The sequence below is a fragment of the Indicator indicator genome, unplaced genomic scaffold (assembly GCF_027791375.1).
Source record: "Indicator indicator isolate 239-I01 unplaced genomic scaffold, UM_Iind_1.1 iindUn_scaffold_69, whole genome shotgun sequence".
NCBI lineage: Eukaryota > Metazoa > Chordata > Aves > Piciformes > Indicatoridae > Indicator > Indicator indicator.
Window position 1 is genome coordinate 1 of NW_026539199.1, and position 16,265 is coordinate 16,265.

Sequence of the window (16,265 nt, forward strand, 5' to 3'; positions counted from 1 at the left end):
CCAGGGCAGTGGTGGAGTCCCCATCTCCGGAGGGGTTTCCAAGCCATGGGAGCTGTGGTGCTGGGGCGAAGGTTTGGTGGTGCCCTGGCAGTGCTGGGTCAATGGTTGGACTCCACGAGCTTGGAGGCCTCTTCCACCCCAACCCATTCATGATTCTCCATGGGGCTGGGCTCTCCCTGATGAGGTCCTGCATGGCACCAGTGCTGCTGGTGGAACATCTCTCCCATGGTGGTTATGGAGCAAGTCAGCTCCACACAGTGCTGGGGTTCACCTGTCCCACCCTGGTGCCATCACCACATGCCCAGCGGTGCACTCTCCCCACAGGCGCTGCTGAAGGAGGCAAGTGCCCATGGGGAGCAGCTGGCAGGGCTGGAGGCTGTGGCTGCCCGCCTGAGGGACTTCAGCAGGAGGCAGGATGGAGCTGTCATCCAGAATCTGCTGCTGAGTGCCAGGGAGCGGCTGGGCAAGGTGCTGCAGCGGGCAGCTGAGCGTGGGGCACAGCTGGAGGATGCCCGCAAGCGCGCCAAGCAGGTATGAGGGCACGGTGATAGGGATGAAGTGCCAGGGATGTGGATCCTGCTGGGGCCACAGGTGGTGCCATGGGGGCACCTGGGCCATGGGGCCCTGTGGGTGTCTACTGTGGCTCCTCAGACAAGTCACCCTGGTCACTCCTGCTCTTGCACTGGGCACAAGGAGCCCCCTGACTCCATACTGGGTACAAGAACCCTCCCTATCCAGGCCCTGCATTGGGCACAAGGATCTCCCAGACTGCCTGCTGGCCACATGCACCCTCCACCCCCCCACCCCCCCCCCCCAAGGCCCTACACTGGGCAGAAGGAGCGCCTAGACCTTGTGCTGGGCACAAGGAGCCCCCAGAGCCTGTCCCCTCTTTTGCAGTTCAGCGAGTCCCGGCGACTGCTCCTGGACTGGATGGATGAGGTGGAGCAGAGCCTGGAGGTACCACAGGATGCAGGCATGAGCCAGGAGGAGATCAAGGACCAGCTGGCTGAGCACAAGGTGGGCTTCCAGGAGGAAGTCAAGGGCCAGCTGGCTGTACCAAGGTGGGGGTCAGGAGGACATCAGGGGCAAACTGGATCAGGGGTCAGAAGATCAGGGTCCAGCTGGCCCAGCAGAATGTGGAGAGCAGGAGGACATCAAGGGACCAGGAGAGGATGTCAAGGGCCAGGCAATCAGGGTCCAACAGGACCAGCACAAGGTGGGGCCAGGAGGAGGTCTCCATCTCCTGGTGGGATGGCCTGATGCGGGGGGTTGCAGGTGGCAGAGGTTGCAGATGCCAGGGGATGGATGCAGGTGGCATTGGGGTACAGGTTCCAGGGGATGGGTGCAGGTGCCAGGGTAGGTCCCAACAGTGTCTCTTCTGCAGGCATTCCAGAAGGTTCTGCGTGCCAAGCGCCCAGTGCTGGAGGCCACTCTGCGCAGCGGGAGGGCACTGCGGGAGCGGGCACGGTGCCAGCAGGACCTGCAGCCGCTGGAGGAGCTGCTGGGGGAGCTGAAGGAGCGATGGGATGGGCTCTGTGCCCATGCCGCGGAGAGGTGGCACCAGTGGCACCTGTGGGCAGGGCAGGAGATGGGAGGGGATGGGATGGATGGGATGGGGATATGAAGATGAGATGGGATGGATGGGCATGGGATAGGATGGAGACGGGGTGGGATGGAGATGGGATGGATGGGGATTGGATGGGCAAGAATGAGAATGGGGATGGGACAGGATATGATGGGATGGGGGATAGGATGGGGTAGAATGAGATGGGGATGGGATAGGATGGGGTAAGGGTGAAGATGAGAATGGGATGGGGCTAGATGGGAATGGGATGGGTTGTGATGGGGTGGGGATGGGAGTGGGATAACGATAGGGTGGGATGGCAGCAGATTGGGAAGGCTGTGATGGAGATGCAGATGAGGCTGGGATGGGGATGAAGATGAGGGTGAGAAGGAGATGAGATAGGATGGAACAGGATGGGACTCTGTGCCCTGCTTGCTGTGTGGTTCCTGGGCAGACGCCCTGGCATCATCCTCCACGGACACCCCACTGCCTGCCTGGGACCCCCTTCCCCAGCCCCCTGTTGGTCAGCCAGTGTCAGTGCCCGGCCATGGGACCACCATGGGGTGACCAACGCTGTGCCGTGGCACTGAGCTGGCACTACCTGTGCATCCTGGCAGGCAGCACCAGCTGGAGGAGCAGCTGCTGTTCTCAGGCAGGTTCTCAGAGGCGCTGCGGGCCCTGCTGGACTGGCTGTGCCACGCCGAGCCCCAGCTCTGCCAGGATGCGCCTGTCGGTGGGCACCGCGACCTGGTGGCTGACCTGATGGACAAGCACAAGGTGAGTGTCCCCCTGCCTGTGCCACCTGCCGAGAGGGCAGGGGGCTGGGTGGGACCTGTGCCACCCGCTGTCCCCAGGTGTTCCAGAAGGAGCTGGGCAAGCGGGCAAGCTGCGTGCGGGCACTGAAGCGCTGGCTGCGGGACCTGCCGCGGGGCAGCACTGGCACCGGCGACTCGCAGTGGCTGCAGCAGCAAGTGGAGGAGCTCAGTGCCCGCTGGGACCTGGTCTGTGCCCTCTCTGTCTGCAAGCAGACCCGGCTGGAGGCTGCCCTGCGCCAGGTGGGTGCCAGGGGGTGCCAAGGGTTAGCCACCAACCCAGGGCTTGCCCGGATAGAGAGGTCAGGGTCTGATGCTGGTGAGTCTTCCTGGAGAGGTTCTGCAGGGGCCATGGCTGGGCTGTGGGGTGCTTCTGGGGGTGCCCACATGGTGGGTGGCTGTGGGGTGCCCAGGCAATGGGTGGCTGCATTGCAGGGTGCTCTGTGGGGTGCCCAGACAGTGGGTGGCCATATCACAAGCTGCTGCAGTTAGGTGCCAGGCCAGGTGCCAGGCTGGGTGGGTGCTGCAGGTGCCTGCTGTAGGTGTGTCTGCATGCAGGGTGCCTGGGGCAGGATGGCAGCACATTGCAGGGTGCCCAGCTCGATGGGGAGGTGCTGCTGGGGGTCAGGGGCAGAAGCAGCAGGGCTCAGGGTCTGGTTGAGGTCTCAAGGCCCATGAGGTGGGCACTGAGCAGGCACCCTGGTGCCCATGCCAGGCAGAGGAGTTCCACAGCCTGGTCCAGTCCTTCCTGGGTCACCTCTCGGAGTCGGAAAAAAGTCTCAAGTTTGGCATCTTGCCCGAGGAGGAGGAGGCCGTGCAGGAGTGCCAGGGCCAGCTGCAGGTTGGTGCCAGCCCCCACCAGCTCCTGTCTCCAGGGTGGCTCCATCCTTGCCCTTTGATGTCCCATGGCTGGGGTCACTTGGTCCTTGCTAGCCTCTGCCAGGGCGTGGGGTGAAGCAGCCTGAGATGTGGGGTGTTGGGTCTCATCATGCCAAGGCAAAGGGGCTGGGGTCTCCAGCAGCCTGAGATGTGGAGGTTCAAGGTCTCAGCACCATGAGGTGTGGAGATTGAGGGTCCCAGCACCCCATGCCAAGCTTGGTGGCCCTGCTCACTCCACTGTAGGCCCAGCCCAGGTGGAGGCTGGTCCCCATGGTGCCAGGGTGTGTGGTGGGTGTCAGGGACCATGGCCTGGCTGTGCCACTCTCTGTGTCCCTCAGGAGCTGCTGAAGTCCCTGCAGTGCCAGGAGCTGGAGCTGGAGTGCATCACCTCACTAGGGGAAGAGATCCTGGCCACCTGCCACCCTGATTCCGTTGTCACCATCAAGTCCTGGGTGACAGTGGTCAAGAGCCGCTTCCAGGAGGTGGGTTGGTGGTGCCAATGACCCATCTCAGCTCCTCCTGCCCACCCTGACATCCTGTACCCACCAGAAGTCACCACCCCAACCAGCTGTGGCCATCCCTTTGCTCCCACTCCTGTTCTCCCATCCTGGTGTCACCCAAATGGTGGTGGCTCAGTCCCATGTGGTGCCAGATGCCAGCCAGCCCAGGCAGGGTGTCCCTGGAGAACAGCACCTCAGAGACGCTCATCCCAGATCCCACTGCCAGGAATGCTCTTGGACATTGAGGGTTCGGGGGGAGAGCTCCAGGTCCCTGCGCTCCTGAGATGGCTCCTGCAGGTTCGGCTGAGTCCTCACCACGTTGGCACCAAGCCCCAGCCAGCAGCTTGCCTGGGATCTGGGATCTCTGGGATCTCAGCTCTCCAGGATTAGATCTGGATCTGCTCCAGGTCCCTAATGCCCTTGGGGCTGAGGATGTGGCACAGCCTCACTGCCAGGGCAGCTGGCATGGCCATGGGAACACAACCCTGCCCCATGGCAATGTCTCCAGTCCCTGTCTCATGTCCCTGCCCTATACCCACTGGGGCTGCTGGCAGGGGCTCTGTGCCAGCCCTATAGCAGGGCTGACCATGGCTCCCCCAGAGCCCTGATCCTATGGTCGGGCAGCAAAGCAGCCAGCCCCATGCCCCCCCAGTGCCCACCTTGTGCCGTGCCCCTGGTGCCATCCTGCTGAGGCTGGGCGGTTCTGCAGGTGCTGAGCTGGGCGCAGCAGCAGGGGGAGCGGCTGCGGGCGCAGGCAGCAGCGCTGGCGGTGCAGCGGGAGGAGGTGGCACGGCTGGCAGAGTGGATGGCATCGGCTGAGGAGGCGCTGAGCCTGCGGGACCAGGAGCCACTGCCCGAAGAGGCCAAGGCGCTGGAGGAGCTCAGTGTCCAGCACACGGTGAGGGGCATTCACTCGGCTCCCTGCCACCTTTGGGGCATGGCACAGCCACAGCTCCAGAGCACCAAGGTTACGGCAGGAGCTGCTGGTGCACAGCCAAAGTGCCAGAGAAGGGCAAGGGAGCTGGGGAAGGGTCTGGAGAACTTGAGGAGCTGAGGGACATGGAGGTGTGGAGCCTGCAGCAAAGGAGGCTGAGGGGAGACCTTGTGGCTGTCTGCAAGTGGCTGACAAGAGGCTGGAGCCAGGTGGGGCTGAGATCTCTTGTGCCAAGCATTGGGCCAAGAGGAAGCAGCCTCAAGTTGCCCCAGGGGAGGCTGAGGTTGGCCATGAGGAACAATTTCTGCCCCTTGAGGCTTGTGCAGGTCTGGCCCAGGCTGCCCAGGGCAGTGGTGGAGTCCCCATCCCTGGAGGGATTTCCAAAGCATGAAAATGTGGTGCTGAGGGCCATGGTTTGGTGGTGCCCTGGCAGTGCTGGGTCAGTGGTTGGACTCCATGAGCTTGGAGGCCTCTTCCTACCCAACACATTCCATGGGTCTATGATTCTCTACAGGATGGTCCTGGGGAGGGGTCAGCAGGGCTGCTATGATGGTGGCCACCCTCCTAGCTCCAACCCCATGCCCAGCACTGCCAGAGGTAGCCAGGCACCTCTGGTGGGCACTCAACACCGGGTGGTCTGCTGCAGGTCTTCATGGAGGAGCTGAACCGCAAGCAGCCTGAGGTGGAGAAGGTCACCAAGAGCAGCAAGCAGAAGCTGGGCCCTGACCTGGGACCCCCGGCCACCCGCCGGCTGCCCTCACGTAAGGCCCCATGCCCTGCGGTGCCCTGGGGTGCCCGACGGTGCCCTCACTGCCCTTCTCACTGGCCGCAGGTCGCCGCAGCAGCGGAAAGGCAGCAGGCACGCTGGCAGTGCCACTCGGGGGGCTGGAGGCCCAGAGCCCGCTGTTGGCCCAGCTCCTGCAGCGCTGGCAGCAGCTCTGGCTGCTGACACTGGACCGGCAGTACCGGCTGGAGACCGCCCAGCAGCGCCTGCGCGAGGTACCCACCCCCTGGCACCGCCAGGCACCGCAGGGACACTGCCAGCTCTGCCCAGACCCTGCTAGTGGGACACCGTGGCCCTGGGTGGGACAGGGATGGGGATGGTCCCTAGGGTGGGTGGGGTGGAGCAGGCAATACCCAGGAACCCTCCCAGACCCATCAGGGGGTCCTGTGGGCAGCACTGGGCACATCCTGGCAGCCACCAGAGCTGGGGTCCTGGGCAGAGTCCAGTGGGGTCAGGAGCAGGGAGAGTTCAGCAGTGAAAGCCCCAATGTGTGGCACAGCATGGGGCAGAGTGTGGGCACAAGATGGTGCACAGTGTGGGGCACAATATGGGACAGATTATGAGGCAGAGCACGTGGCACAGCATGGGCTCAATGTGGGGCAGAGCATGGTCACCCCAGCTGCCAGTGGGGGTTTGGTGCCAGAGGGGTTTGGTGCTGCTAACCTGGGTCTGTGCCCCCCAAGCTGGAGGAGTTTGCCCACTTTGACTTCGGGGCCTGGCGCCAACGCTACGTGCAGTGGATCGGGCGGCGCAAGGCACGGGCACTCGACATCTTCCGTGGCATCGACCGGGAGCAGGCTGGGCGCGTCAGCCAGCGCCAGTTCATCGCCAGCGTCCTTGCCTCCAGTGCGTGCCAGGGCTGGGCTGGGCGGGGCTGCTGGACTGGGCACCCCCTGGGCTTTGGGCTGGCCAGGCTGGAGCGATGGCTGTGAGAACAATGGGATGAGGGTTGCCATGGCCAAGCGAGGCTCTCCAGGGGCTTTGGGGCTCGTCAGAGGGACCTGGCCAGGCTGGCTAGGTGAGGCCAATGGCATGAGGTTGACCAATGCCAAGTGCCAGGTCCTACCCGTGGGTCCTACTAAGGTCAGGAAGGCTCCAGGCTGGGGGCAGAGTGGACGTTAGGATGAAGCTAATCCCCATGAGGGTGATGAGACACTGGTACAGGTTGTCTCTGGAAGCTGTGGACACCTCATCCCTGGAGGTGTTGAAGGGCAGGCTGGATGCATCCTTCAGCAGCCTGGGCTGGTGGGAGGTGCCCCTGCCTGCGGCAGTGGGGTTGGCACTGGCTGCTCTTGAAAACCCCAAGCCATGCCACGCTTGACCTGCCAGAGTTCCCCACCAACGTGCTGGAGATGACAGCGGTGGCTGCCATCTTTGACACCAACGGCGATGGCTTCATCGACTACTGCGAGTTCCTCAGTGCCCTGCACCCCAGCCGGGACCCCCTGCGCCGCGGTGCCGACGCTGACCAGATCCAGGACGAGGTACCGCAGCCCTGCTGCCAGGGTGGTGCCAGGGTGGGGCTGGGTGGTCATGGCATGCCTCTGAACCTGGCCTGCTCTCCCCAGGTCAACAGGCAGGTGGCCCAGTGCAACTGTGCCAAGCGCTTCCAGGTGGAGCAGATCAGTGCCAACAGGTACCGGGTAAGTGCCAGCCCACACCGGCATTGCCACTACCACGGCTGGCAGCCCCCAGGCTTGCTCTTGCAGCCCCTCACGTCCTTGTGTCTCAGGGGGTCACTGGACCTGGGGGTCACTGGACCCAGATGTCACAGGATGGGCACAGATGGGCCCCAGATGGGCACACCTGGGTGGGGGTCCGTGCTGTGCCCCCCAGTTCCCGTCTCAGACCGTGCCCACCTGGTGCCTACAGTTCGGGGAGTCGCAGCAGCTGCGCATGGTGCGGATCCTGCGCAGCACCCTGATGGTGCGGGTCGGCGGCGGCTGGATCGCGCTGGACGAGTTCCTGGTGAAGAACGACCCCTGCAGAGGTGCCCACGGGGGAGGTCTGCGGTGGCGGGAAGCCAGGTGCCGCCATGCGGGTCGGTGGTGCCCACCGGGCTCGCCAGGCTCTCACCAGCTGTGCCCCCGCAGTGAAGGGCAGGACCAACCTGAAGATCAATGAGCGCTACCTGTCCTCAGACGCCTTCGGGGCCACCAAGGGTGCAGGGACCCCCGCGTCCCCCTCCCCCAAAGCGCTGTCTCCCAGCCGCTCCAGCTCCAGCCTCAGCCTCTACAGCAGCGCCTCGGCCCCCAGCAGCCCCCTGGCCCGGAAGGTGAGGGGTGGGGGCACTCCCAGAGCCCGAATCTCCCCCCAGAGGTAACCCCCTGTGGGTTGTGACTCCCACCCTGTGCCTCCCAGTCGGTGCTGCGGAGGACGCGATCCGGAGACCGCTGCCCTCGCTCCCGGGGGTCCCAGATGCCCGACGGCGCTGAGCTGCCAGGTCCCGCGCCCCAGGAGACCCCCGCCGTGGCACCCTCAGGTGAGGAACCCTCTGGCACTCCGGGCAGCACCCTTCCCACCCCATGGGGCACAGGGCTGGGGGAACGGGGGAGCATGGGGGAGCTAGAGGTGGTGGGCGATGTGGAGCAGGGGGGAGGAGGGGTGTGGGGCAGGGCACTAGGGCGATGTGGGACTGGGGGGTGTGGGGCAGGACACTAGGGCGAAGTGGGGCTGGGGAGGTGTGGGGCAGGACACTAAGGCGAAGTGGGGCTGGGGGGTGTGGGGCAGGACACTAGGGCGAAGTGGGGCTGGGGTGGGGTTGGGCAGAGCAGAGCGGTGATGCGGGGCACAGTGGTGGGTGGGGAGGGCAGTGGGGGGATGCGGGGCAGGGCAGTGGGGCAGTGTGGGACACAGTGGTGGGTTGGTGTGGGGCAGGGCAGTGGGGCCGCCCCCAACCCCGGGACCTCCCCGCCCCGGTCTCAGAGTCGCCACAGCAGCCCCCCCTGGCCCTGGCAGAGCCACCTAAAGAGGTCCCCCTGGAGCGCCGCAGCCCCTGCCACTGACATCCCGTGCCCAGCGCCCTACTCAGGACCCTCCCCAAGGCTGGAGGATGATGGCACAGCCGCGTGCCCCTCGTGCCCCTGGCCTGGCACTGCCACCGCCCCCCCTCCCCAGTGGGTACCCACCTGCAAGGGCTGCGCTCTCTGTCTGTCACCCACCCACCAGAGCCAACCATGCCACCAGGGCCACCCATGCCACTAGGTCTTACCCATCCCACCAGAGCTCTCCAATGCCACCAGAGCTCACCCATCCCATCAGACAGGGCCCTGGCATATATGCAAGCACCCCCTGCCATGCACCAGCCCACCACAGGGCTCTGGCTGGCATGACCCTCTGCCCACCCTGCCCTCCCATCCCATCAGGCAGCTCTGGGGGGCTGAGCCCCTCCCAGTGCCCAGGCAGCTTCCAGGAGCACCCCACAGATATAGGGGCAGCCAGGGCCAGGGCACCCAGATGCCACTCGGATGGGCACAGCCCTTTTCCTGGGCCATTGTGTCAGCCACTGGTGCCCTCTGGCATAAGGCATTGCTTGGGGGGAAGTTCCTCCAGCCTGCCACCCATGCCACAGAGGGAGGTGGCTGGGCTTGGTACCAGGCACCAGTGCCCTTCACGGGATGCCAAGCCCCATTTCTGGTGCTAACCCTCCCCCTGCCGTGGGTGTCTGGTGTGTGCCTGGCTACAGCTGCCCCTAATCTGCTCCATCAGGGCTCAGGGTGCCAGGGCAGGGGGTCCCTCACACTCATGCCCTGTCCCACCTGTGGCACCCATGGGTGGCAGGAACGGACCCCCGTCCCGCTGACGCATGCTAACGGACTGCAGTAGAGCTGAATGTAACCCTGGCACGGCTGGCATGGCCTGGCATGGCCCCACCAGCCATAATAAAGTGTAGGTTTCTTTTTCTATGAGCAGCTGGGGGTTCTCCATGCTCTGTCTCCGTCTGTCTGTCCCCCTGCCCTCCTCTCCCTCTGCTCGCTGTGCTGCCAGGGACAGGTGCTGCAGATGGGTGCCATCCTTCCTTGGCATTGCCAAAGCCACTGCACATGTGGTGGCTGGGCACGACTGGGTGTGCCCCTGTCTGGGTGCAGCTAGCAGAGCAGTGTGGCGCCAGAGCCATGGCTGGCAAGCGTGGGGCGGTGCAGCAGGTGCCAGTGGGCACCATGCCATGTTCCTCCTTTCCAAGGAAGCATTGCTGGCATTTCTGCTGTGCCCAGCGCCTCTGCCCGTGGCCCTGAACCCACATCCATGGTGGGCAGCACTGGGTGAGGCCCTGTCCCCATCCCCTTGTGCCACCCTGCAGCCAGAAGGGCATTTGGATTGCCCATGCAGTGCCCACCCAGTGTGGTGTTCACAGCGGCTCCATGCTGGGGCAGTTCTGGGGTGGCTGGGATGGGGCACGGCTGCAGGTCAGGGTGGCACAGCAGGTCATGGGGCTGGTGCCACTGGTGTCACCAAGATGGGCTGGTGGTGCCAGTAGGGCTGGTGCTGCCACCCCATTGCATGTTCCTCTGCCTCTGGAGACCTTGGGCCACCACTCCCAGCCTGGGCACACACATGGCACCACTAGCACCACTGTCATGCCACAGCCATGCCAGAGCCCTGAAGAGTAAACCCAAGCCAGGAAGCAAAGCCAACGCTTTGCCTGGTGCCAAGACCCTGTGGTGTCACCAGGGCTGGAGCTGGGGAGACACTGCCCGTGGGGATGGGCACATGAGGGCCACCGAGGCTGGAAACCCTTGGGGAAATGTGGCATAGGGCAGGGATGCTCTGGGAAGCCTCTGCAGGGGGCAGAGGACTGGTTGAGGAGCCCATAACCATGGTTCTGCCACACAGGTGGCTCCTGGGGCAGCAGGCAGGAGGTTGGGCCCCAGTGGGCACCATCATGGGTGGGTTCTTGGGTCTCAGCACCCCTGAGCTGTGTCTTTGGTGGAGCTGGTGCTGGAGGGCTCTGGTCATGAAGTGGAGCAACTGTACCAAGGAGCCCAGGAGCACTCCACAGAGCTGGTGAGGTCCCCATGGAGCCAATGAGGTTCCCATGGAGCTGGTGAGGTCCCCACAAAGCTGGTGAGGTCCCCACGGAGCTGGTGAGCTTCCCATGGAGCTGGGAGTGGCAGGCAGATACCACCCTGTTGCCCAACCACCTGCCCCAGCTGTGGGAACCCCGGGAGCAGGTCCTGCCCAACCTGAGGGGCCCCACGCAGCCGCCCCGTGCTGGAACCACACTGGTGATGGTTGCTTCATACCACCCAGGGCCTGGCAAAGGGTACTGCTTGCCACGTGTGCCCCCCCACCTGCTGTCCCCTCTGCAAGGCAGGGCAGGGTGAGCGCCGGGGGTCCCAATCTCTGGTGCAGCCTCTGAGGGTACCAATCTGTGGTGTGAGCCCTGAGGGTCCCAGCCTTCTGAATGACCCCAGCCTGTGCCAGGGCAGCTCCTCCAGCACACAAATTGCACCCACATCCCAAAGCCTTTTCCCAGTGCCTGCTGCTGGGCGTGGGGCAAGACCCCACAGCTCAGAGACTCCCCAGACCCCCCCCCATCCTGCCCTGTGCGAAGCTGGGCATGGGGTCGGGATGCCCACAGGGCTGGAGGTGATGGCACAGCAGTGCTGGAGGCTGGCAGGGCTGGAGGCATTGGTGCTATGTGGGTTGGTCCCAGTGCTCTGCTCTCACGCCCCTCATGCCAGCATGTGTAGGCACCCATGCTCAGCTGTCCCCATCTGTGAATGCCAGCCTTTGCCTCTGGGTTTGGGCACAAGTATTGGACAATAAAGCCCCAGCGGGCACCTCCTGGTGCTGACTCAATGTCTGGCCTTGGCACCAGCTTGTTTTGTCCTGCAAACCCCATGCCACAGGCTGCTCCCAAGGTGTTGGAGGGCATGTCCTGGCACAGCTGGCACTGGCATTGCACTGTGACACCCGAGTCCATCAGCCACCCCACCAACCCACCACTGTGGGATAATCCCACCACCATGGCAGGACTCCTACACCACCAAACAGCTGCACCCCAACGTCAACCCTGCTGGGCCATCCCTGTGCCCACCCCACTGGGCTGTCCCCATGCCTGTCCCACTGGGTGGTCCAGTGCCCATTCTACTGTGCTGCCCCATGCTCATCCTGCTGGGCTGTCCCTCTGCCCACCCTGCTGGGCTGTCCCCATTCCTGCACCAAATGGCTCCGTGGGTGGCACCGAGGCTCCTGGAGCCAGCAGCCACCTCCAGCTGACAGCAGCCACCCATGGGCAGGGCAGAGGTGCCCATGCCCATCCCCTCCTTGTCTCAGAAGCACTGAGCTGTTTTGACTCAGCTGTGCACGGTTGGTGCTGGCACCGTGCCTGCTCATCACCGCTCATTACCATAACCAGACCTTTTCCTGTGCCCTTGGGCCTGTGCCCAAGAAAGCAAAAGCAAAACAGTGTCGCCAGGCGTAGCACGGAACGGCCCAGCACGGCCCAGTATCACCCAGTATGGCCTAGCCACGCTGCCCTGGGGCAGGGGCACCATGGCCCCCTCCTGCTGTCCCTGCAGCCATACAGAGATAGTGCCCACTGGCCCTTGTGCCAGGCTCGTTGGTCCCCAGCTCGTTGTGCCTGTTGCAGCCCCTTACCCATCCTCTCTCCCAGTGAGGGCTGGCAGAGCTCCAGGGAGGGTGCAGAGGGGACCAGAGCCCAGTGACCAGGTTGGCACCTGCAGCCTCACCAGCAGAAGGCTCTGTGGTAGTGGCACTGCTCCAGCAGAGCAGTGCCAAGCCCTCTGTGGTGGCCAGTGCCAAGGCTTCTGCAGCACGGTGACCTGCCAGCCCTGTCTGCCTGTGGTTTGTGGCTCCTCAGCACCTCCCAGCAGCGGCACCTCAGTGCCAGGCAACGGAACCTTCCTACCTCTGTGCTGTGGGGACAGGGACTGGTTATAGTGGCAGCTGCCAGCCCTGCCAGGGTGGCTGCAGCCCCTGTCCCTCTCACTGCACCCGTTGGTGGTGTTTGGGCATTGTCCTATGTGCATTGCCTGAGCCAAGCTCCAGCTCTGGCTGCTCTGGGGTCACCAGGGGGTCCCTCTGCCCTCCTGGGGCTGTCAGCTTGGCACTGCCCAAGCCACAGGCACAGTGGTGGCTCCTGACTGGGAGCTCAGCCATGCCACCCTGGGGTAATGCCCCTCTGTATGGGTGCCACCATCACTGCCGGGGTTGGCCACAGGCAGTACCAGGGCTGTATGCCCACCAGCCCCTGCTGTGCCATGCTGTGGGCTTGCCCTGTGCCTGGATACAGGCAGGTCTCCAACAATACAAATCCCACACCCCGTAAACATCTTGCCCAAGCCCTGAACATCCCTGTCTGGGCACCCTGCCCCGTCAGGCTGGCACCAGTGGTGGCTGTGGCATGACCACCCTGGCACCCCAAAGGTCCTTTTTGCTATCTGCTGTGCCCATTGCTCCTTTGATGCTCACCGAGCACCCATAGCATTGAGCAGAGCAGAGGGAGTGCTTGGGGTGAAGTGGGGCACTGGATATGGGCATAGGGGCTGGGGAGAAGACACGGGGCTGGTGACAGGCTGGGCAGGGGTTTGGGTGACACAAGTGGCACCAGGGTGGCAAGGCTGTGGGCAGGACTGAGGGCAGTGGGAAAGGGTCCTCCTTCCCCATCCTGGCTGCAGCAATGCCAGCATCAGGCCAGGAGCTGGGATTCTGGGGTCTGCCAGCCCAGGATCAGGCAGGGAGGGTGTGCCAGGGAAGAGGAGCTGGGTGGGAGATGCCACAGGGTCGAGGCACAGGGGCACTGCCCTGGCTGTGGGTAAAGGGAAGGTTGTGGTGCGATGGGCGGAGGACAAAAAGCTGCTGGAGATGAGAGTGGCACAGGCACACTGGCACTGTGGAGGTCTCACCGTTGCTGTGGTGGGCACTGCCCAAGCAAACGGCTGACAATGGGCATGGGCCACCTGCCCACACCGCAGCCCTTAGGGGACCCTTGAGCCCTTCACCGCCCCACGGGGACACGGTGCACGCAGGGCAGCGGCGGGGCCACGGGATTGGGTGGTGCCAGCCCCCTGCCAGTGCAGGCGGGTTGAGGGGGGGGGGCATGGGGAGGATTCCTGGCAGGGCAGGGCCCATGTGTCATGGGGCGGGGGAGGACGAGCCTTTAAAGGTGCCCGGCCGGCGGGCAGCGCTCAGCGCCAGCAGCACATCGCGGGTACCCGCCAGGCTGCCCCTCGTGCCAACACCGCCGGCAGGTAGGGGCTGGCAGGGTGAGCGGGGCACGGGTGGGCGTCGAGGGGCCCCGGCAAGGGCCTGGGCGGGCGGAGGCGCTCGGGCAGGTCCCGGCTATGCCAGGAATGCGGCGGCATCACCGCGCCCGCAGCACGGCTGGGCCCCGGCCAAGTGCCGGGGTGGGACAGTGGCCGTAGGTCAGCAGCCGCACGGTGCCACGGCACCGCCGGGCACGGTCAGTGAGGACGATCACCCCCTGAACGCGGTGTGTGCCAGGAGTGCAATGGGCATCGTAGCCGGGCGGGTGGGGTGGCTGCCAGGGAGAAGCTGGTGCCACATAGCGGCTCTAACGGGCACGGCTGGGCTTGGCATGCCCCAGGAGTGGGCTGAGGAATATAACAGTGAGGGCAGGTGGGGTGGCTGCTGGGGAGAAATCGGTGCCACCTCGGGGCTTTGACAGGCACAGTGGAGCTCGGCAGGCAGGGGGGGCCAAGAAGGGGGCAGGCAGTGGGACAGGGCACAGGAGGCACTGGCAGCACCATTCTGCAGTACCCAGGAGGTGGGTACACGGTGACATGAGATTGTCCCCACAGTGGGCAGGGTGTGACCCCTCCCCCCTCAGCTCTCTGCCCCACACCAGGTGCCCACTAGGGCAGGTTGGCAGGAGGAGCCCTTCTGCCAGCGGCCAGCGGTGGGACCTGGGTGCTGTGCACCCTGCTCTGCGCCAGCTGGGCAGGGACCAGAGGGTCTGGGCTGGGGGACAGGGTGGGGCTGGGGACAGGGCAGCTGGGAACAGCTCCCCTCAGAGCTGAGGCCCTCAGAATACCCTAGGTGCCCCCCTTTTACCTGTGCCCCTTGTCACTGCCCAGCCTGTGGCTCTCCTGGGTACTCCCTGCCCCAGCCTGTCCTACCAGGGACCCCCGAAGCCCACTCCCCCCACCCCAGCAGACGCCTCCACCTGGTCCCAGCTCTTCCAGTAAAACCAGTCCCCGCTCCCAGTCCCACCCACGGCCCCAGCAGCCTTCCCCTGATCAGCTGGCACCAGCAAATTGGTGACACTGGAGGGGACAGCTCGGGGGCTTGTCCCAGAGAACTTGGGGCTGCCATGGGGCTCATCCTGGCGGACATGGAGCAACCATGTGGGGTCATCCCATGGGATGTGTGACAGTCCTGTGAGTTCATCCCATGGGACACGGTGGGGCTGTGGGACGTGGTGCAGCTGCAGGGTCTCATCCCGTGGGAAGTGGGACACTCATGGGAGCTTGTCCCAGGGGATGTGGGGCAGCTCTGGGATCTCATCCCATGGACATGGGGCAGCTGTGTGGGGTCATCCCATGGGGGTCGTCCCAAGGGATGTGGGGCAGCTGTGGGGTCTCAGCCCCTGGCTGTGGGGCAGTGGTGTCCCCACTGCTCTCCAGGTGCATGAGGAAGAGCCTGGGCAGTGACTCACACAGGCAGGGATATGTGCATGGGCTGGTGGCACTGGAGGGTGCCAAGGGGTCATGCTGTGCCCATGGTGTGCACTTGGCACCCAACCTGGTCCCATGTGGTGCCCACCAGAGACACAGTTCATGTCAGCATCTTTGTTGGTGCAGTCAGCACCAAAAGGCGTGGGGCAGCGGTGCCAGGGTAAGAGCGTGGCCCTGCATGCCAAGGTGTGATCCTGTGCCAGGAACGCAGCTGGCACACTGGCAGTGTGGTTACCAAGAGTTTCCGTGGGGCTGACGTCTTCTGGTGAAGGGCAGAGGAGTGCCTGAGCTGTCTCTACCTGCAGCCTCCACCCCAGCCCGAGGGGGGCCTGCCCCAGACACCCACCCTCGGGCATTCAGGCTGCCAGTGTGTTACAGCTGGTAGTGCCCCCCCTAGTGCCTGCTGTGGTCTGCAATGTGCCAGGTTCTGCTCAAGGCTCTCTGGATACCAGCCCTACCAGTGCTGCCCACCTCTGTGCCCATGGCACAGCCAGGCTATGCCCAGTTCCTGCCCAGTGCGGCACAACCTCTGCCATCTAACTTGCCAAGCATGGCACAGCCTGTGCCAGCTAACCTGGCCCCTCTATCAGGAAATGGCTATGGGGCCAGGAGCAGCTTTGTAGGGTAGCATGGCCCCAAGACCAGGGTGGGCAGAACTAGTGGTGAGGTGCTGCCAGCCCTGCCATGTGTTTTATGTGGTGCCAGGCATGAGGGTACCCAGCACTGGCACCAGTGGGTACCCTGCAAGAAGAGACCTCCTCATTGCCAGCCGTAGCCCAGGATAGAGCTCCCAGCATGCCCAGACCTGGCCCAGGCTGCCCAGGGCAGTGGTGGAGTCCCCATCCCTGGAAGGGTCTCAAAGCCCTGGAGCTGTGGTGCTGAGGACCATGGTTTGGTGGTGCCCTGCAGTGCTGGGTCACTGGTTGGGCTCCATGGGTGACAGGTCTCTTCCCACTGGAATGGTGCCATCATTCCCTGCTCCTGTGGCTCAGGAGGGCCCTTCCCAGAAGCTGGAGCACTCTCAGTGCCCGTCCCAGTCGCTGTCTCCACCCCTTGGCACTGCTCACCCTGCAAACACAGCAGCACTGCCCAGGCAGATCCCTGGAGTCTGTGCCCGTTGGGACCTTGCC

At 64.4% G+C, this 16,265-nt stretch overlaps 1 protein-coding gene across 1 annotated transcript in view; it reads left to right on the plus strand.

Moving 5' to 3' along the window:
- Positions 1 to 324: 324 nt before the first annotated feature.
- The window catches only part of EPPK1 (epiplakin 1), a gene marked incomplete at its 5' end in the record, with an annotated part of 38,507 nt that continues 22,566 nt past the window's right edge, over positions 325 to 16,265 (plus strand). Inside the window, 15 exons of the mRNA XM_054398637.1 lie at positions 325 to 531; positions 898 to 1,053; positions 1,385 to 1,572; positions 2,182 to 2,341; positions 2,419 to 2,619; positions 3,092 to 3,217; positions 3,615 to 3,737; positions 4,465 to 4,653; positions 5,336 to 5,450; positions 5,522 to 5,688; positions 6,157 to 6,319; positions 6,803 to 6,957; positions 7,042 to 7,116; positions 7,310 to 7,514; positions 7,567 to 7,672. Of these exons, the coding sequence (XP_054254612.1) occupies positions 325 to 531; positions 898 to 1,053; positions 1,385 to 1,572; positions 2,182 to 2,341; positions 2,419 to 2,619; positions 3,092 to 3,217; positions 3,615 to 3,737; positions 4,465 to 4,653; positions 5,336 to 5,450; positions 5,522 to 5,688; positions 6,157 to 6,319; positions 6,803 to 6,957; positions 7,042 to 7,116; positions 7,310 to 7,514; positions 7,567 to 7,672 (2,336 nt within the window). The remainder of the gene's footprint in view (positions 532 to 897; positions 1,054 to 1,384; positions 1,573 to 2,181; positions 2,342 to 2,418; positions 2,620 to 3,091; positions 3,218 to 3,614; positions 3,738 to 4,464; positions 4,654 to 5,335; positions 5,451 to 5,521; positions 5,689 to 6,156; positions 6,320 to 6,802; positions 6,958 to 7,041; positions 7,117 to 7,309; positions 7,515 to 7,566; positions 7,673 to 16,265) is intronic.